At 38.0% G+C, this 26326-nt stretch overlaps 1 protein-coding gene across 14 annotated transcripts in view; it reads left to right on the plus strand.

The window, feature by feature from the left end:
- The window catches only part of TJP1 (tight junction protein 1), a 275476-nt gene that overhangs the window by 199431 nt on the left and 49719 nt on the right, over window positions 1-26326 (plus strand). For all 14 annotated transcript variants that reach the window (XM_055278494.2, XM_055278496.2, XM_055278495.2 and 11 more), the window contains 6 exons: window positions 3520-3644; window positions 4713-4815; window positions 9869-10145; window positions 13982-14085; window positions 14657-14825; window positions 15140-15287. In XM_055278494.2, the coding sequence (XP_055134469.1) occupies window positions 3520-3644; window positions 4713-4815; window positions 9869-10145; window positions 13982-14085; window positions 14657-14825; window positions 15140-15287 (926 nt within the window). The remainder of the gene's footprint in view (window positions 1-3519; window positions 3645-4712; window positions 4816-9868; window positions 10146-13981; window positions 14086-14656; window positions 14826-15139; window positions 15288-26326) is intronic.

Below are 26326 nucleotides of genomic sequence, written 5' to 3' on the forward strand. Positions count from 1 at the left end.
GTTACTTTCCAACCCTTGAATACACACGTTTTCAGTAGTCTAGGTATGCAAATGGGAAGTGTGCCTAAAGTACTTCTGCCTTGTACTAAAGTACTTATGTGATTATTTGAATTGCAGCTGTGTATTGAGTGGGGGGTGGAAGGCAGGCATCACTTTTACTTGAACAATTGTTTATTTGAAGGAATGTGTGGTTATCCAAACTTGAATATTTGACAAACATATTTTTCCAAAATGAATGAATACCTTGCTTCAAGGAGAACAATTCTTGATAGTATTTGTTGCTAACAATGAAAACTGATTTTTAAAACAAAACTTAAAATTTGAGAAATTTTTATCTGCCACCATAAGCTCAGTAGCTTTTCGGTACTTAGACTCTTTTGATAACCTTGATAGTGATATTAACACATGATTTTAAAATATACTGTGTGGTGAAATGTGGCATCATTTGGAAGATTTGCCTAACTCAGGGAACCAGTATTTTCCAAAAGACTAAGGCATGCTATAGTAAAATTATACATGGATAAAATACTCATTCAGAGTGTAAAATAGGCCAATAGATATTCATGCCACAGTACAGACAGTTGAATGATATGGTTTCAAACTGTACGTTGTTACTCTCCTTTAGGAAACTATTATTTATTAAGTTTTGGGCATAAAATCAAACACGAATTTTCGTAATTACCTAAAAGGGCTACTAAAGTAACTTTTCTTTTTCAATGAGTATATATGTGTATGAAAAGCTGGATTTTCTTTGTGTACTTTAACAAAAAGCAACATACTACAGGGTTTGTTACAGTGCATTTTCACAAACTTTGTTTTCTCTTCAGCGGTGAAAGTCAAATTTTGTCAAAGTCTTTTTCAGGATCTCGGAGATAATCATATATTTTTTTTCTTTAAATTTATTAATAGGATATATTATGCCAGTGGATTTCCTACTAATCTTGCGTTCCTGGAATTCCTTTTTCATGGAGTATTTATGTAGTGTTGGCCTTTGTTTGCTAATTTTTATTTTGTATTTTGCACTGATACAAATAAATTATGTTGAGCTGTAATATTGGGGGGTTGGTCATTATCATGGACAGTCATCAGCTTTCAGTGTCAGTATTATACTTGCTTCATAAAAAGAATTTAGAAGCTTTCCTTGATATCAGTGTTCTGAAACATTATATTGAGGCTGTCTGGATATTGCATGTTTTGGCACAATTTCCCTGGGAAATCATTTGTGTCTGGTGCCTTTTTGTGGGATAATTCCCTCATAAATTTTACTGCTTTTTTCTCCAGAAATTGGGCCATTGAAGCTTTTTATTTAAAATAGGGTCAATTTTGGCAATCTGTATTTCCTTCAGGAATTATGTTTCCTTTAGGTTTTCAAATTTATTTGAATTTGTTCTGTAGTCTCTTACGTTTTCTAATGCCGTACTAATAGTCATTTGTCTCTAATCTTTTATTTTTGAAGTTTTAGTCTTGCTTTTAATTTGAAATTTGGATATTGTCTTTGAATTATGATGAGTGTATGGTTTTGTGTACAGTAGTCCCCTCTGAGCCATGGGGTATATGTTCCCCCAGTGGATGCCCGAATTCGTAGATAGTATCAAACCCAATTTTGCTGTTAATTGGAGCACATTTCTGTGCCTGTCTTCCACTCACAAGGTTAATGCTTTTTCCATCTTAAATAAGCACTTACCATGCACTGTGGCGAAACCCTTGCAATTTTAGGTGTGACAGCAAAACCAGCACAAATTTCGTTTTCCTTCACGATTTCACTAATAGAAGATTCCTTCTCCCTGTAGATGTTAGTAACCTCAGCATATGATTTATAGCAGGATGGCAAAATATTTCATCACACTACTCGTAACGGTTTGCAATTTAAATCTTACCAATTGTTTATTTCTGAAGTTTTCCATTTAAAATTTTCAGACTGCAGTTGACCTGAAGTAACTGAAAGCAAAGAACATGAAACCAGGATAAGGGAGAACCACTGTAGTTGGTCTATTTTTGTTCTATTAAATTTTGGGAGAATATATAAAGAAAAAGATTCAGATGGTTGCCATTATCTTCAGTTACTCAGAATTTCCCTGTTTTTTGTTTTCTTTTTTCATATTAACTTTTTTGTATTTGCTTTATTGCCATATAATTCACATACCATACAATTAAAGTATGCAATTCGTTGGTTATTTAGCATGTTCCGAGTTGTGTGACCATCACCAGAGTCCATTTTAAAACATTTTCATTACTAGGGGGGGAAAAACACCTCCCATTGAACTATCACCCCCCCCAAACGCCCTGTAGCCCTAGACAACCACCATTCAAGTTTTTGTCTTTATAGATTTGCCTTTCTGAGTGTTTTATATAAACGGAATAATAGAATCTATTAACCTTTGTGACTGGTTTCTTCACCTTAGCATGATGTTTTCAAGGTTGATTCATGTTATACTATGTATAAGTACTTCATTCCTTTTTACACACAGTGTTTCATTGTATGGATATATACCACGTTTTATCCATTCATCAGTTGATGGACACTTGGAATAGTTGGTATTCATTTTTAAGAAGAGTTTTTTTTTCTTTTGCTACTTCTATAGGCTTTGGGATGGGAGGAAAGGTGATGTATGCACTATTCATGGTGAAAATAGTCTCGTCTGTTGCGGACTGGAAAGCTGAGGGAGGAAGTTGTTACCTTTGTCCTCAGGCAGTTTGAATTGTACAGTTTTATACAAAAACATACATTTCTGGCTTAATGATTCTGTAGCCTTAAGAAAATGTATGATGTCTCTTTAAACTACTCTTAAGTACTTCATATGCTTTCTAGGGAATAGTGATTTCTTTGAGGTAAGGTAATTTTTTAACAACCTGGAAAATATTTTGAATTTTTTCTATACCGGCCTGTCCTGAGTCATTGTGGTAAAGATTCTTGGCTCTTTCAGAAGTGCGTAGCTTATTATAATTTAGTTTTTAAAAAAGGTAATTTTACAATGTTTGTTCAGTATGGCTAATGTACACCTTCTATTGTATAGTGTGCACAAGACATTATATTCTACAGAGATTTTTAGAAGTTTGCAGAAGTTGTTGAAAGAAGTTGAAATAACTAATACTTGATTTTCAAAGCAATTGATATTTATGTAAAATGACAAAGGGTGCGTATGCTGGATAAGTCTGTCATCTTCTAAATCAGTTGCCAGGATGACTGATGATCACACTGGGCTCTGCCAATCTCCTCAGGACCTCTTCTGATAATCAAAAATAAAGTCAGGATTTCAGTGTTAATAATTTTTAATTGTCTTTTGGTTTTTAAAGAACATGTATGTAGTTGGCGACCTTTAATATTCTGTTATGTCCAGTAGTTATTAGAGCATGCATTCTTGTACAAGGATAATTCTAATAGGTAACCATGCAGGTGAGTGTTTATGGATCACAGATATATTAAGATTGTAATTTTTGTATTTTGACTTCTCTAGATTGTAGAGTATAACAATTATTTTTGTCCTGAATAGCAATATTTTACTGTAATTTTTACTTTAGGCTCCTGGATTTGGATTTGGAATTGCAATATCTGGTGGACGAGATAATCCTCATTTTCAGAGTGGGGAAACGTCAATAGTGATTTCAGATGTGCTGAAAGGAGGACCAGCTGAAGGACAGCTACAGTAAGAGTGCTGCTTATCGTGGGCACCTGTGCAACAAGCAGTGTTCCTGTCCACAGGCACTGGCCTACTGTCTTACACTGTCTTAGTGATTTTGCCATATTGACACACCACCTGTGCCATACTTCATATATTTTCCCTTAAATTAACATATATTTACTTAAGAGGGAAACTGGCCAGGTGTGGTAGCTCACTCCTGTAATCCTAGCACTTTGGGAGGCTGAGGCAGGGGGATCATTTGAGACTGGGAGTTCGAGACCAGCCTGGGCAATGCCGTGAGATCCCCATCTCTACAAAAGAAATTTAAAAATCAGCTGGGCATGGTGGCTTGTGCCTGCAGTCCCAGCTACTTGGGAGGCTGAGGCAGGAGAATCCCTTGAACTTAGGAGTCTGAGGCTGCAATGAGCCATGATTGCACCACTGTACTCCAGTCCGCGTGACAGAGCTAGACCCTGTCTCCAAAGAAAATAAAGGAAGCTTTTATCCCTATTAAAATTGGAAAGCTAGTATCACTCACTTTAAATAGAATGTGTAACTGTTAGTGAAAAGGAAAATTTATAACTCCTTTTGGATAGAATCTAGCCTTCAGAAGCCTCTCTCCCCAAGTCTTGCACCCTTTTTGTTCCGTATGAAGATTAGTAAGATAAAGAGAAACACAAAATACACTAGCAAAATAATGGCACTATAATTAGAAGAATTAAAAGAAAATTAAAAGATGAAAAACTTAAAAGGGAATAAGTTTTCCAGCTGTATGACTTAGTATGATTTAATGCCCTGTAACTGTACTACCAAGAATCATTTCATGTGTGTGATATCTGTTCAGTCTTTTGGGGAAATACTTTGTTAATGACTTAAAAAAATTAAGGACCTGTGGTTAGTTACTTGTTAAACATTCTGTGGAGAAATCTGAAAGTAAATCAGTTGACATTATTTTATCATTGCTCTGAAGAGAAATTAATTAATTGGCTCATAATTAGAATACATTTTAGAAGGAGCTATCTTGAAAATATCATCATAAGCTTACCAGAATGTTTTTCTCTAACATACTATTTTGTGCCCTTTTCCCCTTAGGGAAAATGACCGAGTTGCAATGGTTAACGGAGTTTCAATGGATAATGTTGAACATGCTTTTGCTGTTCAGCAACTAAGGAAAAGTGGGAAAAATGCAAAAATTGTAAGTATCTTTTTAATTTAGTAAAGGTACCCCAACTTTATTATTGATACATTTCTGGTATTTGAATTTATCCTTCCCATTTAAGAAAAGGAAAACTGAAACAATAGTTCCAAAGTTAGTTGTTTACAGTTGAGTGTTTCTTCTAACACTGGTGTGGTTTGTCACTGGTATGTGTATTTTCTCAGTTTAGATACCAAGATTTTTTTCAATTGAAAAAGGAAAGGGGACAGTTGAATCTTTTTTTTTTTTTTTTTTGAGACAGAGTCTCCTTCTGTCGCCCAGGCTGGAGTACAGTGGTATGATCTCGGAGGCTGGAGTACAGTGGTATGATCTCGGCTCACTGCAAGCTCCACCACCTGGGTTCACACCATTCTCCTGCCTCAGCCTCCTGAGTAGCTGGGATTACAGGCACTCGACACCACGCCCGGCTAATTTTTTGTATTTTTAGTAGAGACGGGGTTTCACCGTGTTAGCCAGGATGGTCTCGATCTCCTGACCTTGTGATCTGCCTGCCTCGGCCTCCCGAAGTGCTGGGATTACAAGCTTGAGCCACGCGCCTGGCCGAATAGTTACCTCTTTTTGGCTTAATGTTTCCTCCTCTTTTCCTCCTCTACAGTCACATGCTGCATGACAATGTTTTGGTCAACAACGGACCACATATCTGACAGTGGTTCCATAAGATTATAGTACTGTATTTAACTTTACCGTGTTTAGATACACACATAGTTACCAATGTGTTACAGTCGCTTACAATATTCAGTTCAGTAACATACTGTACAGGCTTGTAACCGAGGAGCAATAGGCTATGCCGTGTAGCCTAGATGTGTAGTAGGCTATACCATCTGGGTTTGGGAAGATACGTTCTGTGATGTTCACACAAAGACAGAATTGCCTAATAATTCACTTCTCATAACATATTTTACTGTACTGGATACTGTAGGCAGCTGTAAAACAATGGTAAGTATGTGTATGTCTAAACATGGAAAAAGTACACTAAAAATATATAATGGATAAAAAAAATTATATGCCTGTTTAGTGCACTTACTATGAATGGAGCTTGCAGGACTGGAAGTTGCTCTCTGAGTCAGCGAGTGAGTGGTGAGTGAATGTGAAGTCCTAGGACATTACTGTACACTACTGTAGACTTTGTAAACACTATACATTTAGGCTGCACTAAATTTATTTTTAACGTTTTAATATTTTCAATGTATTTAATATTTTATAAATTTATAAAATTTATTTAAAAGTCTTTTTTCTTCAATAATAAACCTTAGCTTACTGAAACTTTTTTAACCTATAAACTTTCTAACTTCTTGACTCTCATAATAACAAACACATTGTACAGCTGTACAAAAATACTTTAAAATTTTTTGGGTTTTTTTTGTTTTTTTGTTTTTTTGTTTTTGAGACGGAGTCTCACACTGTTGCCCAGGCTGTAGTGCAGTGGCACGATCTTGGCTCACTGCAAGCTCAGCCTCCCGAGTAGCTGGGACTACAGGCACCCGCCACCACAGCTAATTTTTTTGTATTTTTAGTGGAGACACGGTTTCACCATGTTAGCCAGGATGGTCTCAATCTCCTGATCGAGGCTGTCTTGTGATCCGTCCGCCTCGGCCTCCCAGAGTGCTGGGATTACAGGCTGTTTGTGTTTTTTTAAGACATGGTTTCACTCTGTCACCCAGGCTAGAGTGCAATGGCATGATCTTGGCTCACTGCAACCTCCGCCTCCCTGGTTCAGGCGATTCTCGTGCGTCAGCCTTGGGATTACAGGCGACTGCTACCAAGCCAGTATTTTGTATTTTTAGTAGAGACGGGGTTTTGCCGTGTTAGCCAGGCTGGTATTGAACTCCTGGCCTCAAGTGATCTGCCTGCCTTGGCCTCCCAAAGTTCTGGGATTACAGGTGTGAGCCACCGCACCTGGCCTAAAATTTTTTATTTTTCACTTTTTAAACTTTTTCAGTAAAAACTAAGAAGACACAAGCACACACATTAGCCTAGGGCTACCCAAGATCAGGGGTCATCAGTGTCACTGTCTTCCACCTCCACAGCTTGTCCTAGTGGGAGGTTTTCAGGGGCAGTAACACGCATGGAGCCATCCTCTCCTATGACAACAATGCCTTCTTGTGGAACACCTCCTGAAGGACCTACCTGAGGCTGTTTTCTCAGTTAACATTTAGAAAAAAAATAAGTAGAGGAGGGAGTACACTCTGGAATAATGATAAAAAGATGAGCATAGTAAATAAACCAGTAACATAGTCATTATCAAATACTATATTCTGTACATATTGTATCTGCTACACTTCTATTCCACTGGCAGCATAGTAGCTTTGTTTACACCAGCATCACCACAAACGTAAGTACTGCAGTGCACCCACGACATTATGACCCTGTGGCGTCCCTAGGTGATAGATTTTCAGCTCCATTGTAATATTATGGGGCCTCTGCAGTACATGTTGTCCGTTGTTTTACATGGAGCATGACTGTGTGTGTAGGTATCCACATGGTCATGCAACATTTCACTATGCATATATATTTGTCCAACCCACTCATTCACAGGCATTTCAGTGTCCAGTCCACAAGTATTTTTTTAAAATTCAGCTGCAAAAATCATCATATTGCTACCTACTTGTTTAGTTAATTTTTAGAATAATTTTCTAGGAGTGGCTTTTCAGAGTCAAAGGGCCTGAATGACTTTTGATGTATGTATTGCCATTTTGTCCTTCAGAAAATCAATAGGCTATTGAGAGCTCAGTTTTCAACAAGTCTTAAATCTTTGCCAAACTGATAAACTAAACAAGAGTTTCAAATGAAACATTTTAAATCACAAGTGGATTTGATCCTCTCATGGTGTATTTACTACCCATTTGTTTTTTCATTTACCTATTCATGTCCTTTGCATTTATATGGTGGTGATGGTCATACTAGAGTGTTTTCTGTAGTCAGATTATTAGCCTTTTGTCACAAATACCTCATGTCTTATCCTCTTTGCTTTTGTGAATGCTTGTAAGTTGTTTGTGTTTTGTATCATTTTGTTACAACATTGAAATGTTTTCATTTTTATTTTGTCATGTCTGTCAGACTTTCACTTTATTGGTTCTGCCTTGGTGTCATGCTTCCAAAAGCCTTTTAATTGCAAAAGCCTCTCTGTTGTATTTTGTTCTAGTACTTACATGGCATCATTTTGTTTTATTTTGAGACTTCAATTAAGCTAAACTATTTTGAAGTAGGCATTTTTTTTCCTAAAAATTTTGATTCCAAATTTTTCATAGTGTTAAAATCGAGCATAGTTGTCACACCTACTAATTATTATTCATGTTTATAACTGTTAACTCATGAGTAGAGAATCACAATAGGACTGGTTACCTTTCAATAAGCTAAGTACCTGCTAGATGCAAGCATTGCATTATATGTACAGTTAAATGCATGGTAAAGAACTTCTCAAAAAACTCGAATCTTAGTGGGCTGGATAGGTATACATACTGATAACCATATAATGCATGTCATCTGAGGTTGATAGGTACAGTAGAATCCCAAAGAGGTGGCACTCTCTTACAGGAATGATAGGGAAAGCCTTGAGTGCTCATCTGCTTAGTAGGCAGAGGACAGATTTTAGGTAAATAAAGAGATCGAAGTTTCAGGTAACCTGGAGTATGGTAATTGATGAAGAAAAAAGTCTTAGAGGTAGGTAGGGATGAGAATGAGAGCTCAAATACAAGGGTTTCGTTCATCCAGGGAGAAGATCGCCTTGGTCTTTGAGGCCAGAAGGAAGGAGGACCAAATAAATGAGATACTGAAAAAATTTAGGAGGGGAGATACTGAAAAAATTTAGGGGGGCAGGGAGTAAAATGGCACTGATCTCCTTAAAGCAGGCTGAGTGGCTGGGATCTTGAAGAATGGTTGTAGAATACCTACATTAGCAAATTCCATAGAGAGGCAACAATATGTAGCTGAAAGGATTGCTGAACAAGAGCAAGACTTCTGTAAAATGAATTTACAGAGGGCCTCATCAGCAAAGTGTGGAAGTGAAGGTAATAATAGGACTGGAGTTTGTCATGGCAGATAATTCAGGGGTCAAGAAAAAGTCATTTAAATATGGCAACAGGATGTCTCATGCAAACTTGGGGGGAACGCGAGTGAAACCAGGATGGAACTGATGAACTGAGAATAAGAGAAGATGAGGAATTGGAAATAAGATAGTGAAAAGTTTCAGTAGCTCAAGGTGTCCGACATAGAAGACAACGAGCGATACACAATAAGATCCTGTAGAACTTCAGTGAGGTCAAGTTTATACTACTGTGAGAAGGCAAAGTGTAGTCCACAGATTACAGGGCCACTCAGTCAGCAGGTGTAATACATGTAGATCTTCAGCTTGCAGAGAATGAAGGAAATAAGTGGACAGGCAATACACAGCCAGTTACCACAGTCATTGAGAAAAGAATGCCAGAGGGAAGAATTTGCACCTAGACTGGGAGTACAAATTGAAGAGATCCAGAGACTGAAAGCAGTTTGTGTTGGTGAAGTACAGCTGAGTTAATTAGCTCCAACATATTATTGAATGTTAGTGTGGCTATAGAATAAATTTATGTCTTAGAGGTCTGGGGCAATTGTGGGCTTTGATATTGATGCATTCTAAAATTTTTAAGGAAGCGAGTTGGACTTGGGAAGTTTGCTGTGGTTTTGGTAGCACCTAGAGTATATTTGATGGCATTAGAGTACAGTGCTGTCCTTTTTATTCAAACCACCAATAGTTGTTAGTTTCCCTGTAAGCTTGTGGTTATTACACCAGGAAGATCTTTCTGTGTGAAGTAAATAAAGAGGTTTTTAGGCCTGCTCTTTCTTATTTGTGCTTAACCAGATCTGTTTATCAGGAGAACAGAAAACACAGCCTTTATGGAAATGTATTCCTTAGAAATTTGTTGTAGTTGTTTGTGTATTGTTTCTTGCTGGTTCATAGTTAATATGGGATGAGAAGTGTAATGTTCCTTTCTCTTTGGAACTGAACGTACATATATGAAAATCAGTCAACTTATTTTTTAACCTTTTTAACTTGCAGACAATTAGAAGGAAGAAGAAAGTTCAAATACCAGTAAGTCGTCCTGATCCTGAACCAGTATCTGATAACGAAGAAGATAGTTATGATGAGGAAATACATGATCCAAGAAGTGGCCGGAGTGGTGTGGTTAACAGAAGGAGTGAGAAAATTTGGCCGAGGGATAGAAGTGCAAGTAGAGAGAGGAGCTTGTCTCCGCGGTCAGACAGGCGGTCAGTGGCTTCCAGCCAGCCCGCTAAACCCACCAAAGTCACACTGGTGAAATCTCGGAAAAATGAAGGTATTCTCTGCCAACTCTTGCTGTTATTTTCACATGAAAATTTAAAACTAATTTTAATGAGAAGTACAGTTGCTGTCTCTTCATGTCTTTGCTTGTTGTCTTCATGTTTGTGTTCTATCACTGTAAGTCAAATCCTGTTAATGGCAGGCTTCAGGGACTGTTCATTTTTTCTATTGGAACAGATAACACTTCAAGTGAATTGTCCACGGCTTGGCATTTGGATTTGTTGTGATGAGAATAGCCAAGTACAAATTATGCTAATAAGAAATGTCACACCATCACCAAATGGAAATTCAGTGTTTTTCTTAACTGTTAGTAGTGTAATCATGGAGAGAAATCTTGGGAGTGTTGTTGTTGTTGTTTTTGTTGTTGTTACAAGGTCTGGCTCTGTCACCCAGGCTGGAGTGCAGTGGCACAATCTCACCTCCCTGCAACCTCTGCTTCCCGGGCTCAAGCAATCCTCCCACTTCAGCCTCCCTGGTAGCTGGAACTACAAGTACATGCCACCATGTCCAGCTAATTTTTTTATTTTGGGTAGAGACAGGGTTTTTGCCATGTTGCCCAAGCTGTTCTCAAATTGGTGAGCTCAAGCAATTCACCTGCCTCGGCCTCCCACAGTGCTGGGATTATAGGCGGGAAGCCACTGTGCCCTGCTGGGACTTCTTCCCCCTCACTCCAGACTGTTTTTTTTAAATGGAGGAATTTAAGGAAAGGAACCCCTTATAGGGCATTTCTCCATAATGCAGTATTTCTTTGAAGTTTTTGAAACTGAAACTCAGCTGCTTTCCCTCATGCCTCATTAAATTTAATAAAAAATGGATCTGACTGTGGCTTCCTCCTCCTATGGGCATGCATGACTGATCATTTTGATATAAAGGGTGTTACAGTTGGAATATTATCAAGACTTACTTTGATCTGCTTTACCACTTGGCATATCTCCTAGGTGGTACTCCCTACCCCCATTCTAGAGCAGACTTCTCAGTGAAGTCTCAGTGAAGTGTCAACATTTGCTGTTTCTACTTCACCACTTACACCTCAACCCTCTCTGGTCTGGTATCTTTTCCGCTCTGCCCCAAAAACGTTCACATTAAATCTAGTGGAAGTTTTTCAGTCTCTAGCTTGTTTGCCTTTTCAGTATCATTTCACATGGTTAACCACTCCTTATTTTTAAAAATAATGTCTTCTTTGGTCGTACTGCATCTTTCTGGTTTCTTCCCCCCACCTTTCTCTATCTTTTGCAAGCTCATTCTCCTCACCCTGCCCTTTATAACATTCTGTCAGTTTCTCTCCTAGAATCTTTTTTTCCACTTAAGGTAATTTTTTTTCTCTTCCTCAGGTTGAATAACAGTTAATTTAGGCAATCTCATCTGCTCCCCTGCTTCCAGTCACTGCTGATGATGGCAGAACCTCCTCTCCAGCCCAAATCTTTACACTCTTGTGTTCCAACTGTTAGGCATGTTCACTTAGATGTTCCTGTAGGTCCCTGAAACACAGCACATCTCAAATGAAACACATCTCCCTCTTAAAATTTTTCTTTGTAATTCTCATGAAGTATTCAATTGAATGTGTTCCTATTGATCCAGTTTCTCAGGCCATTCCCGGATGACATGGTAGTTACCCTTGCCTTCTCTTTTTTTCCCATGCACGATGAATGTCCTCACTCCTGAATACCCCTCTTATCCATCCCGCTCTTTCTCCACTGCCTCCACCCTTTTCCAAGCCACTGCCATCTCTTACATGGACTCATTTGGTCTCATAGGTTGTCTCTTGGATCCCTTTAAGTTGACTCTGCAGATTTCTTCATAGATCCTCTGTGACACTTCTGTCTTACTCTTTTGCCCCTTTCTTCATTAATCTCGGTCTCAGCTACACTAGACTTATAACTTCATTAGGTCCACCAGGTTTTTTTCTTCATCACTTTGATGCATTTGTTTTGAACTTTTCAGCCATCACTCACCCCATGCATCCCCTCCCCCACAAACATACCCTTCAGGTTTAGGTCTTTCTTAGGTAAAGTTTTAACTTTAGTATTTCTTCCTCAGGGAGGCCTTCTCCGTCCCCCTAGTAGGTGAAGAACCCTTGTGTTTCTGCCCTCTGAACTCATCACATTTGGGATTACCATGCTAACATCCTTTTTTTCACTGACTGTAAATTGCCAGAGTGCAGGAACTATCTCATTTGCTGCTTTCTCCCTAATGCCTGGTACCTAGTTGATACATACCCCAAGAAATATTTAGAATGAACGAACAAACTAATATACAAGGAATATTTTGGGGTCATCTGTGTAATGGTCATTTATAAGTGTTTAATCTTGAAGAACAGTCTTTTAACTAATACCCTATCCTTCTGTGATGTAATGACCGTATGGATGACTGCCTCATTCCTTGCCCAGATATCCTAAAAGGCCATTTTCTTCACCCTGATTCTATTTCTGGCTGTGAGTACTCTTTGTATATTTGTCTTAAGTTAAACCGTAATTCTGATGTAATTTTTTTTTTTTTTTTTGAGACGGAGTCTCACTCTGTCTCTCAGGCTTGGAGTGCAGTGGCACAATCTCAGTTCACTGCAACCTCCGCCTCCCAGGTTCAAGCAATTCTTCTCCCTCAGCCTCCCAGGTAGCTGGGATTATAGGTGTGCACCACCATGCCCGGCTAATTTTTTGTATTTTTAATAGAGACAGGGTTTTACCATGCTAACCAGGCTGGTCTAGAACTCCTGACCTTGTGATTCGCCCACCTTGGCCTCCCAAAGTACTGGAATTACAGGCATGAGCCACCATGCCCAGCCTACTCTTACGTAATTTTTAGACCCTTAGGTAATGGGTCTGTTAATTTATCCCATGTTAAAACAATTTTCTGTTTTCCATCTTGGTTTTTGATTTCGTTTTTAATGCAGTAAGATTCTCCTCACAGAACCAGGGGCAATCCTTTTACTATTGACATTATACTGATAGTTGTAGTCATTGTTCTTATTTTTCTTAAAATGTATTTTTCTGCAGCTGTTGCAGGAACCTGGGCAGTTCTCTGGACTCTGCTAGTAATTTCCTCAACTTCCAACATTCCTTACCCGCAGACAGAATCAATGTCCTCACTCTTGGATACTTTACTGGTTGTTTAAAGGAAAGGACTGGCATTATAACTCCTGCCCACATCTGCCTGGCTGGTTGTAAGCCTTTGCACTCATGCTTAGTACATGCTAGTACTCTGAGTATGTCTGTCCAGTGTCATGGAGTGTATAGGATCGAAATATTTTTGGTCTAGGAGCTGGGAAAAATAGAAGTAGTATATGCATGATAATAGTCATCAATAAAATGGTCAATCTTTTCAAAGTTTTTCAAACTTCAAGCAGTTTACTCTTTAGAATTATATCTCTAGCCAGGCATAGTGTGACACATGTCTGTTAGTCCCAGCTACTCTGGAGCCTGAGGCAGGAGGGTTGTTTGACCCCAGGAATTCGAGTCCAGCCTGGGCAACATAGTGAAACCCTGTCTTTTAAAGAAAATTGTATTCCTTAAGCATTCTGAAGAGCTAGTGTATCAATGCTTGGTCAAAAAGAAATGGTGTCCTCTTGGGGATTTTCTCCTTTTCAGTAATGTGGGAACATGGTCTATCAGTCCTTCGTTTGAACCATACACTTTCCCTTTGCTTTCACAGAGACATTGCAGACTTGCGAATTAGAGGCAATGTCTTATTTGCAGGTTGGCCAAGAAAAATTTCTTGTTATTGATTGTACTTGAAAACTCTATGCAGTAGTTAATTAGTTTAGTTGTATACTTGTAAAATCTATTTAGGTGTCTTAGGATGTTATACTAAAAACACTTACTTATATTATTTCAGAATATGGTCTTCGATTGGCAAGCCATATATTTGTTAAGGAAATTTCACAAGATAGTTTGGCAGCAAGAGACGGCAATATTCAAGAAGGTGATGTTGTATTGAAGGTATAATCATATTCTTACTTTTTAATGAACTGAAATAGAAAACAAGTTCTAGAGTTACCATGTAGTCTGTGCTCTTGTTTGAAGCAGTTTTGCCAAAGAGAATTAAAAATCAATTGTTTGGGGGAGAGGGATATAAATTCCCTTTATGCATTGTTACATGTCGACACTGATGCTTTAGGTATCACAGGGTCATCCTGAGATAATTAATTATTCACAGGCTGGTACTACTTTGTAGATAGATATGTCTGTTCTTACACATTAAAAAGTTCTGATAATTGCTTCCAGATATTATTGAAATGCTTATTTATTCATTTGTTTATAAGTAATAGAAAGTGACAGCCTTTTGAGAAGGAGTTAGGGGATGCTACTATGGGTTTTTCTGACAGCAACAGTACAGTAAAGATTTTATCATCTCAGGAAGGTGGAATACTTGGATAATTTGGAAAAGTATAAAGAGAATATTTTGGTTCTTATAGCAAGGAGTGGTTTGGATATTTCTGTTTATAACAAACTAAGTTAACATTTGTATTTTATTATTTACTTTCAACCTATAATTTATTTTCTGTTGCAGATAAATGGTACTGTGACAGAAAATATGTCATTGACAGATGCAAAGACATTGATAGAAAGGTCTAAAGGCAAATTAAAAATGGTAGTTCAAAGAGATGAACGGGCTACGCTACTGAACGTCCCTGATCTTTCTGACAGCATCCACTCTGCTAATGCCTCCGAGAGAGACGGTGAGTGTGATTCTGTTTGAACGTTCCCTCTGAGTGACCTATTTTCTTAAAATACTAGGGAGATTGAACATCTTTGAATGAAATGATAATTTTCTACCAGCCAAGCACCTTCAAAATCTGTAAGTTTTATATATATTTTTTCCTGTAGACAACTCACCACCATTAATATGATTGCTGGCAGGTGAAATTAATGCATAAATTTTCCATTTTATATATAATTTTACTTACTAGCTTATCTTCATTATTACTGGAGTACCTTATACTTGACTGTAATTATTTTTGTGGGAAAATAAGTAGCACTCTTTTATTAACAGACATTTCAGAAATCCAGTCACTGGCATCAGATCATTCTGGTCGATCACATGATAGGCCTCCCCGCCGCAGCCGGTCACGATCTCCTGATCAGCAGTCAGAGCCTTCTGATCATTCCAGACACTCACCGCAGCAGCCAAGCAATGGCAGGTAAGACACCCTATTTTTTAAAAAAATACAGGGGTTTTGTTTGCTTGATACCAGTATCTGAAATTGCTTACAAATAAAATTAAAAGATGGATTTCTTTTGATTATTCAAGATTAGATCTGTTTTTCTCAACTTAGACATTTTTTAAATCTAAAATAACCACAAACATTCCCTTAAAGGGCCAGATAGTAAACATATTTCAGTCATGCAGGCCATATAGTTCTTGTCACTGCTTAACTGCAAAAGCAACCATAGACAGTGTGTAAATGAATGGGCATGACTATGTTCCCATAAAACTCTATTTACAAAAACGGTTGATCCGCAGCTGCAGTCTGTCATACTATTGCATTAGAAGATGCTAGCAAGCTTCAGGAATCTACTGCTTGGGAAAGTTAACTATAGAAGTCCTTTAATAAACACATTAACCTGGACTTTGTTTTCTCTTTTAAAAATATCCTAGTGTTGGCCGGGCATGGTGGCTCACACCTGTAATCCTAGCACTTTGGGAGGCCAAGGCAGGCGGATCACTTGAGGCCAGGAGATCGAGACCAGCCTGGCCGACGTGGTGAAACTCTGTCTCTACTAAAAATACAAAAATTAGCCAGGTGTGTTGGCACATGCTTGTAATCCCAGCTACTCGGGAGGCTGAGACATGAGAATTGCTTGAACCTGGGAAGTGGAGGTTGCAGTGAGCTGAGATCGCACCACTGCACTCCAGCCTTGGTGACAGAGCGGGACTCTTTCTCAAAAACAAAACAAAACACTGGTATTTATGCCAGAGGTTCTGGTATACTGGTAGTATATGACCTACCTGAGTTTATCTTTCTTTAGAGTCACACATACATTTGAGAATCTGAAGAAAATTATGATCCTTCTCTCCAGAAAAATGTGCATGTGCACATACACGCAGCAATTGCATACAATTTCTGGAGACTCCCAAGGCTCTATAGGCCACCACCTGACCCATGGTTAACTGCAGTCCACATGAAGATCACTTGAAACATGAGTCCAGGGCTGAAGAGACAGTTTAGAAGAAAAGGGAACCCTTATATGTTGTTGATGGGAATGTGAATTGATACGGCCTTTCTGGAAAACAGTGTGGAGGTTCCTCAAAAAATTAAAACTAGAACGAACTAGCACATGATCCAGCAATTCCACTTCTGGGTACATATCCAAAGGAAATGAAATCACTGTCTCGAAGAGATACCTACACTCTCATGTTTGTTGCTGCATTATTCACAATAGCCAAGGTATGGAGTCAACCTAAATGTCAAACACATGAATGGATAAAGAAAGTGTGGTGTATATGTTCACACACACAATGAAATGTGATTTAGCCTTTAAAAAGAAGGAAATCCTGCCATTTGGAACAGCATGGATGAACCTGGAGGGCATTGTGCTAAGTGAAATAAACCAGACACAGAAAGACAAACACTGCATGACCTCACTTACTGTGGAACCTAAACAAGTTGAACTCGTAGAAACAGACAGTAGAATGGTGGTTACCAGGGGTTAGGGGTGGGGAGGAATGGGGAGATGTTAGTTAAAGGGTACACAGTTTCAGTTATAAGATGAATAAGTTCTGGAGACCTAGTTTACAGTGTAGTGACAAGAGTTAATAATGTATACTTGAAATTTTTTAAGAGAGATCTTAAGGTATTCTTTTGACACACACTAAGAAAAGTAATTGTGAGGTATGGATATGTTAATTAACTTGGTTGCGGTCATCATTTGAATATGTATATCAAAACATCACTGTTGTACACCTTTAATAGATACAATGTTTATTTGTCAATTAGACCTCAGTGAAGCTGGAAAGAAAAAGTAAATTTGGGTCTAGATCTGAAGAGATGATTTAGGATTAGAGATGTTGAATTGAGACTTAACTTGCATAGAGGTGTTAGCTGAAGCCATAGAAGTCACTAAAATTGCTAAGAGAAACAATTTGGAAAGAAGGCAGAGAACTGGATAACAGGGAGCACGTTCTTTTAGGAAGGTGAAGAGGCGAGGGAGAAATAAGAGAAGGGAGGCGTACCTAGCCAGGAGAGAGCTTTTTTAAAGTTTTTAAAAAACTATAGTGACAATTGTAGTTAAAACTGTATATTCACAAAAGTGTTTCACATTCTACTAAAATGGGAACTAGTAAGAGAAGAGGATAACTTGTAAGAGCTATGAATGTGGTTGCTAATTCGTATCTACTGTAGTTTTTATGTATTTGTGAAGCTGATTATTTCTAAATTTCAAACCTAGATTTATAAATTATGAGAACCCTGGTGTTTATTTTAAGGATGTAATGATTTTTTAAAGGAATATTATGGCATGTTACATGTAAAATTGGCTTATCTTATAACTGATGATGATTTTTAATTGCTGCAGTTAATATATTCTAAAAATCTTCCTGGCACAGCATAGATGTTATCAGGAAAAGGATTACTGCTGCAACACATATATACACACACAGTGATATAGCACCTTTGATGATTCACGGGAGCAGCTGTAATTTTAACATCTCTTTCTCGGCTAGAAACCATGCTTAAGTAATTTGGACATGATTTCCCCTAAATAAAGCAATCTGAATCAAAATCTCAAATGTTTGGCCATTAGTTTAGATTGTAAACAAATTCTCAATCTTAGAAAATTCTTTTTGATGTCTACTTTCTTCATTTAGAGTTCCTCAGCACTTAGAATCTGTAACCTTAACTTAAAAAGTGGAGGGTTTTTTCCCCCCTAAAATTACTATTTTTGTATTATATTGTGATTTTTTTTTTCTCCTAGGAATCTTAAGTATTTTCATGGGTAGCACCAGTAATATGGGAGCTTTTAAAAATACAAACTTCTGGGGCTTGCTTTCAGTTCATCTGAGACGGAAGCAGGCAATACATTTGACCCTCGAACAACCTGGGGTTTAGGGGGACCAAAACCTCCCTCCCACCCCCGACACACAGTCAAAAATCCACCTGTGATTTTTAACTTCCCAAAAACTTAACTATTAATAGCCTACTGTTGACTGGAAGCTTACTGATAACATAAACAGTACAAAGTTTGTAGGTTAGATGTATTATCTTCAGTATTCTTAAAGTAAGCTAAAGAAAAAATGTTAATAAGCAAATCATAAGGAAGAGAAAATACATTTACTGTTCATTAAGTGGAAGTGGATCATCATAAAGGTCTTCATCCTCGTTTTCCTTCACCGCTCATTTCCTTCATCCTTGTTTTCACATTTAGTCGTCTGAGGAATAGGAGAGGTTGGTCTTTCTGTATCATGGGTGGCAGAGGTGGAAGAAAATTCGAGTATAAGCGGACCCACACAGTTAAATCCCATGCTGTTCAAGGGTCAGCTGTATTTTTTTGTTTTTAAGCTCCTGGTATCTTTCTCTTCTGTGCACTGCTAGATGTGGGAACTACTGGTTAGAAAGTATAGTATATAAAAGAAAAGGTAACTTCAACTACAGAAGGAAAAATCTCTTCAGGTTCTTTTCATATTTTTTGTGGTGAGAATTTAATTCCTGAAAATTTAGTAATCTGCCTACAGACAAGATATAAATAGTACCAGTTGCTTAAAGGTTTCATTTCCACCCCAAAGTTGAATCTTCAAATCCTGTAACTGTGGAGTTTTAATTTAGAGCATTCCCTGTGTTTTGAGAAACAACTTAGATACATTATAAGAGTAAAATGCTAGTGTAAAAAAATACTAAGGGACTTACATATATAGTCTTTTGTTTTTGTTATTTAATTTTGGCTGTATAAGTGTCTTTTTGTTTTACAAATTGTATGTAAATTATCTTTAAAGAAGTGATAAAAAAATGACTTGGTCTCTGTGAGACAGGTTTCACTTGAGTGTAAAAGGAAGTCTGTCTTGGCAAACATCAGCCCTGCCCTATTCTCTTCCTAGATTTCTGAATACTTTTGTATATTTTTAGGATGTGCGATTATCTGCTGAGAATAATAACCTCTTCATCTTCATTTTGTGAGAAGTGATAGAATACAGTGATTTCTTAGGGCTTTGGAGCCAGACTTCCTGGGTTCATGTCCCACCCTACCTTTGGTTACTTGCATAACCTTGAAACCTCTGTGTTTCAGCATCCCCATATGCAGTGAAGCAAGCAGGTCATACATTACAGAATGGTGAGAAATCAGTTATTACAATACCTGGCACATGTGTTCGCTACTGTAATTATTATGGTGATTCATAGTAGTAATAATAGTATCGTAAGCTAGAATTTCCAAATGTGCTTTCTTATCTGCTTGTATTTAACCATTTCTGAGATTTCCTCATTCTATACTTAAGCAAACTAAAATTGAGAGGTTGCGATAAAGTCCACGGTTATGTTGTTGACGTGGGATTGGGGCCAGGATTAAAACTGTTGGCTCTTTGACTGAAATCTTCGACCTTACTGGTGTAGAGAAAGAAATTTCATAGCTTAATTACTACGTAATCTTCAGTAAACTAAAATCTACCAGAGTTCCATTGTTGTCATGACCTACTTATGTTCCTCTGTGTGATACTCTTTTCTTAGAGAGCAAACATATGGAGAGAATTCTGAGAAAAACACACAAGCTTGTTCTTCATTATAATTAGATGAACAAAGTATCCTCACTGTTGTCTAGAACTGGAGCTGGCAGACTGCACCGTGTGGGCTAAATCCAGCCTCCTAGTTTTGTAAAGTTTTATTGGAAACCCATTCCACAATGACATAATCGAGAAGTTATAAGAGAGACTATATGGCCAAGGGAGTTAATTACAGAAAAAGTTTCCAAATGCTTTGTCTGGAATGTTAAAATAGTTTTGTTTTTAAATTCAAAAAATATGTATACATAGGGAAAATAATTACAGTGGTTTTCTTATATCTTGATGCTTGTTGCTGGGCTTGTTTGCTTTGTTTTGTATTTCACTTAGTATTGTTGCAGAGCCCACTCTGGGCCAAGACTTGGGCTGTAGGAGGTGGGAATACTGAGAGAGCCCACAGTTGATGGTGACACTTTACTTCTTGGTGATTACTGAATGAGTATCATTGAAAAGAGATTTCACTGATCTTCCTGTAGTCCTTGCATAACTAGGGAGTATTTGATTTGCAGGGTATGATATACGCCTCTGCTTGGTTAGATTGTATTCTTCCTCATATTTACAGCTGTTTTAACAGACCCATTTTATGTTTCCCTCTAGGGGAACAACAGGTGTTTACCTTTTTTGTTCTATAAATTTTTATAAAAATGAGCATGATTAGTCATAAGCAAGTACAATATTGAAAAAATTACATTACAGTAGAAGTTCAGACTAACAGGATAAAATTGAAATGTGGGAAATTTGGATTGTCAAGATTTACATTTGGCATTCTACCCATTTACATTTGTTACACTCATTCCCTGAAACCCACAGAGTTCATCTAAGGCCTAAACTGTTTTCTAAAGTGTTTGGGGAATGTGTTTTCACAAATAGGAAAACAGTCCAGTTTATATTTAGCAAATCCATTTTATGAAAATGGTTACTTCTGAGAAACTTAAAAGCAGTGTTTTCAGAAGATTGAAACTTTGTAACAGTTATTTAATCTCTTCATTCATTGTTCCTCCTGAGAAATGCCTCTACTAAATTCTAAAGTAAAAGGTGTGTCAGCATTGATACAGCAAATACATGACAGTAAAACTGAATTTTCTGAATCAGAAATTTTTATCCTAAATTCACGTTTGGCCAAGTTAAGATCATATATTTGGGATCAAAACCTCTTATCTATACAATCCACTCTGTATTAGGAGTTTTCCAAGAGTGCTGAGTAAGTCCAAATAAACATGCAGATAGAGCATATAATGTGCAGTCACGTGTCACTTGATGGGGATACCTTCTGAGAAATGCATCATTGTGTGAACATCATAGAGTGTACTTACACAAACCTAGGTGGTAGAGCCTGCCACACACCCAGACTATATGGTGTAGCCTATTGCTCCTAGGCTACAAACCTGTACAGCAGGTTACTGTACCGAATACTGTAGGCAGTTGAAATAGCAGTTAGCATTTGTGTATCTTAAATGTAGGAAAGGACAGTAAAACTACAGTATTTTAATCTTGAGGGACCACCATTTTCTGTGGGGTCCATTGTTGACTAAAATATCCTAGGCTGAGGCAGGAGAATGACGTGAACCCAGGAGGTGGAGCTTGCAGTAAGCCGAGGTCGTGCCACTGCACTCCAGCCTGGGTGACAGAGTGAGACTCCGTCTCCAAAAAAACAAATAAATAAATAAAAATCCTTATGTGGTCTTAGCTTTTAAATTAAAGATCTAGTTTTTTATTTACACACCTTTTCCTCTACCTTCCATAATTGTTTTCGTCAGCATTTGAGAACTATAAATATTATTTCATCTTACTGTATATAGTTTCTGTCACATATTGCTTAATTTTCTCTGAAACTTACATACAGATTGAGTGTAGGTAATCTGAAAGCGCAAAATCCAAAATGCTCCAAAATCCAAAACTTGAGTGCCAACATGATGCTCAAAGGAAATGCATTTCAGATTTTGCATTTTCAGATTAGGGCTGCTCAATGGGTAACCAGTATGATGCACATATTCCAAAATCCGAAATCCAAAATATTTCTGGTCCCAAGCATTTTAGGCAAAGGATGCTTAACCTGTGCAACTTTGCCAATAGGCTAAAAATTATTGTTGAAACATCCTAATATTGATGAACATTTTTTTTTTCTATTTCACATGTGGAGAGGTAACCATCTTCTGACTAGTGAATTTTAATTTTTTTGACTTTTAGGTTTAGGGGTACATATGCAGGTTTGTTACATAGGTAAACATGTATCATTGTGTTTTGTACATACAATTTCATCGCCCAGATATTAAACCCAGTATACAATAGTTTTCTCTTGTTCTCCCTCCTCCCACCCTCCCCCCTCAAGTAGACCCCAGTGTCTGTTGTTTTCCTTCTTTGTGTTCATAAGTTTTTACCATTTAGCTCCCACTTACAAGTGAGAACATGCAGTGTTTGGTTTTCTGTTCCTGCATTAGTTTGCTAAGGGTAATGGCCTCCAGCTCCACTTGTGTTCTGGCAAAAGACGTGATGTTGTTCTTTTTTATGGCTACATAGTATTCCATGGTGTATATGTACCACATTTTCTTTATCCACTCTGTCATTGGTGGGCATATAGGTTGATTCCATGTCTTTGCTATTGTGAACAGTGCTGCAGTGAACATTTGTTTGCATATGTCTTTATGGTAGAATGATTTATATTCCTTGGGTATATACCCTGATTGGTGAGTTTCAGATTTTATTTACTGATCATTGGTGTTAGACTTTTGTCTAAATAAAATAGATTTCATAACTCCAATTTGATAAGTGCTTTATTCTAAACAAGAACTACATATATTGTTGGTAGTGAACATGGTGTTGGTAGTACTACGTGTTCTTTTTTAGGCTCACCATGAGGTTCTTTACCTTTGGTTTTGTTTTTGTTTTTGTTTTCTGTTTCCCTTTCATCTGAGAAAGATAAAAAGGGTGCCAGTTAGAAAGATACGATTCATTAAGTATCTCAGTGGTTAATCAGCGAATCAATGACTTCTTTCCCATGGCTCCTGTACCTTACACTGTGACCAATGTGCATAGTTCTGAGTGATCAACAGGCACCACAGTGAATGTTCCTTCTATAGTGAAGGTTGAAAGATTTTACCAGTAATTGGGATGTTATCCTGCTCATTTGTCCTTTGCCAAATACTTACTGATGTCACATATATGTTACCAGTGTATGGCGATAAATATCCTGAGCAATCTTTTTTTTTTTTTTTTTTTTGACACGGAGTCTTGCTCTGTCACCCAGGCTGGAGTGCAGTGGCACCATCTTGGCTCACTGCAAGCTCCGCCTCCCAGGTTCACGCCATTCTCCTGCCTCAGCCTCCCGAGTAGCTGGGACTACAGGCGTCCGCCACCACGCCCTGCTAATTTTTTGTGTATTTTAGTAGAGACGGGGTTTCACCGTGTTAGCCAGGATGGTCTCCATCTCCTGACCTCGTGATCTGCCTGCCTCAGCCTCCCAAAGTGCTGGGATGACAGGCGTGAGCCACTGCGCCTGGCCATATCCTGAGCAATCTTAGGCAAGATCCCTGCCATCATTTGGATATAAGCTCTATATCCAAAGCAAATACATAAATTTGAAAATATGAAAATGTAAATTTTTGTTAGTGGTTAAATGCTATAAAGAGAATCAGGGCAGTGTAATAGTGAAGCAGGAGGGGACAATATTAGATAACAGGCTCAGGGAAGAAAGCTTCTCTGAGGTCACATCATTTTGAACTGGGTAAGAAAGACCCTGGCAGGTGAAGGTCATTCTGGAATAAGGCAAAGCATTTACTGCTTCTGAGATGGAAACTCGTACTTATTGGATGGGCAGCAATATAGCCCATGTGGCTACATCATAAGAGCAAGGGAGAAAGTGATTTGGAGATCCAAGAAGTGAATTTTTTCTGTTTTAAAAAATTTCGTTAGAACCTGAAAGTTTTTTTAATGTTGTTTATTACTTGAAATGTTATTTAAATGCTTTTTTGCTAATATGTTTTATCTAACATTTCGAAGTGAGTAGAATATTGATGACATCCTGAACTTTTGTGAACGAACTGTTATTTTCAGTTTGAGGGGATTTTAGGTTACTTCATTGAAATTCCAATGTGAGGTTTTATTTTCAGTGTGCTTTTGTGAGGGGCCAGAAGAGGGAAGATTTTAGTTGATTAAGTTTCTCTAGTTAATGGAAACCCAAGTGTAGTCATGGGATATTCAGTGATTGCTGTTAGATTTTAACCCTTAAGAGGAGATCATGGATCAAATAGCAGAAAGGCAGGCTTCAATATTTTACCATATATCCTCTGTTTAAAAAATGAAAATAGGCCAGGCACGATGGCTCACACCTGCAATCTCAGCACTTTGGGAGGCCGAGGTGGGCAAGATCACTTGAGGTCAGGAGTTCAAGACCAGCCTGGCCAACGTGATGAAACCCAGTCTCTATTAAAAATACCAAAATTAGCTAGGCGTGGTGGCGTGTGCCTGTAATCCCAGCTACTCAGAAGGCTGAGGCAGGAGAATCACTTGAACCTGGGAGGCAGAGGTTGCAGTGAGCCGAGATCACGCCACTGCACTCCAGCCTGGGCGACAGAGCGAGACTCCTTCTGAAAAAAAAAAAAAAAAAGTGTATTTAGCTGGGCGTGGTGGTGCACATCTGTGATCCTGGGTACTCAGGAGGCTGAGGTGGGAGGATCGCCTGCTTGAGCCCAAGAGGTTGAGGCTGCAGTGTGCCATGATCACGCCACTGAACTGTAGCCTGGGCAATAGAACAAGGCCCTGTCTCAAAAATAAGTAGTACGAAAATAAAAAGTAAAAGTATAAAGTTTATTTACTCCATCACCGAGACTTGTTTTCTTCTACAAATACAATATTTAAAAATGGCAAATTTAAAAACAGACTGCTCCACTTGTCTACATGTATAAAAATAGTAAATGTACAAAAAAAATCTTATTTGCAGATTTTTAAAATGTGAGACAATTTTCTATTTTCTCTGAGAGAATCCTAATAAGATTTGTGACATTGGTCTCCCACTATGAAATCTACCAAATAAACTGCACAAAGTGCTATGTTACTTGTAAGTATTAGTCAAAGTACAGAATAATCGTTATACCACCAATGAAGGTGTAACAACACAATTCTTTAAGTGCGAAAAAAGTCCTCTTGGGCTTTCCTCAGTTGTTTCTTACTAAAAGTTGTCCATATCCATGAAAATTACTTTTGAACTGCAGATCTGTTTTTCTTCTAATGCGGGTGGACTAGATTAATAGATGAATGTATAAGATGAGAAGCACTTATACAGAAGAATAAGCTCCACAAACACATACATTAAATTATTGCCTAAAAACCATATCACAGTGAAATAGACTCAGATTTTTTCAGAAGCATGCTCATGAACACATGTATGTTTTAGAAAGCAGATTACATGTAAAGGACAGACTTACATTGTGAGAAATTAGCTTGCAAAATGACAAAGTGGGATTAAGGTAATTATTCTCCTGCCTTCTCAGCATACTTCCTGGGCAACTTTTTTACCTTTTGTTCCCAAGTACCAGCCCTGTGTCTCTTGCTTTCTCATCCCCAGAATTCTTTGGGTACCAGTGTAGAGAGAGACCATTCTTTAATTGCTGTGAAGGAGGAACTTCAATGTGTGTATATTTGTTTCCATATAAAATTAGAGGATTAGCAGTGATTGCAACATTCTAAGTATGAAACTGGAGTGTGCCTTCACTTTTCTGTCTTATATGCAATAGAGCCTTCCAGGCTGAAATTTTCCTGTCAGTGGAAAAAACTTTGGAATACAGTTAACTTAAATTCTTAGCATATTTTTATTGTTAATTGTGGCTGAGATAATCCAATACTTTTTAAAGGGATTAGTAGCTAGCTTTTGTTTTCAACCTAAACTGTGGTGTTCTTGCCTACCTTATGCAATTAATGAACTTGTGAAAAGTATGTATAAATCCGTTTTTGTAGTATAAGTCTTTAATTTGTAATGGGGAGTTGGCTTTATAAAAGGATATTCTACTAGAGTGAATGTTCATCGCTCCATTTATTTCATGTATTAAGGTTATTTTTAAAATAAAGCACATCAAGTTGATTGGAAAGGTGTTCATAGAGCTAGAAGTAAGAGGGAAAGCACTATGAAATGGTGACCAGGCATATCTTATCAATCAGGAGACAGAAAGCACAGTTTCCATGAACAGAGACAATTGAATGTAAAGAAATAAACATAACAGGAGTAATGAGGGATTGACTGGTAAGAACTGAAGAGAGCTCTGAAGATTAAGAACCACAGATAGGGCTGGGCGTGGTGGCTCACGCCTGTAATCCCAGCACTTCGGGAGGCTGAGGCGAGCAGATTGCCTGAACTCAGGAGTTTGAGACCAGCCTGGGCAACACGGTGAAACCCTATCTCTACTAAAATACAAAAAATTAGGCCAGGTGTGGTGGCTCACGCCTGTAATCCCAGCACTTTGGGAGGCCAAGGCAGGCGGATCA

Source organism: Symphalangus syndactylus, chromosome 5 (genome assembly GCF_028878055.3).
Source record: "Symphalangus syndactylus isolate Jambi chromosome 5, NHGRI_mSymSyn1-v2.1_pri, whole genome shotgun sequence".
NCBI classification, from domain to species: domain Eukaryota; kingdom Metazoa; phylum Chordata; class Mammalia; order Primates; family Hylobatidae; genus Symphalangus; species Symphalangus syndactylus.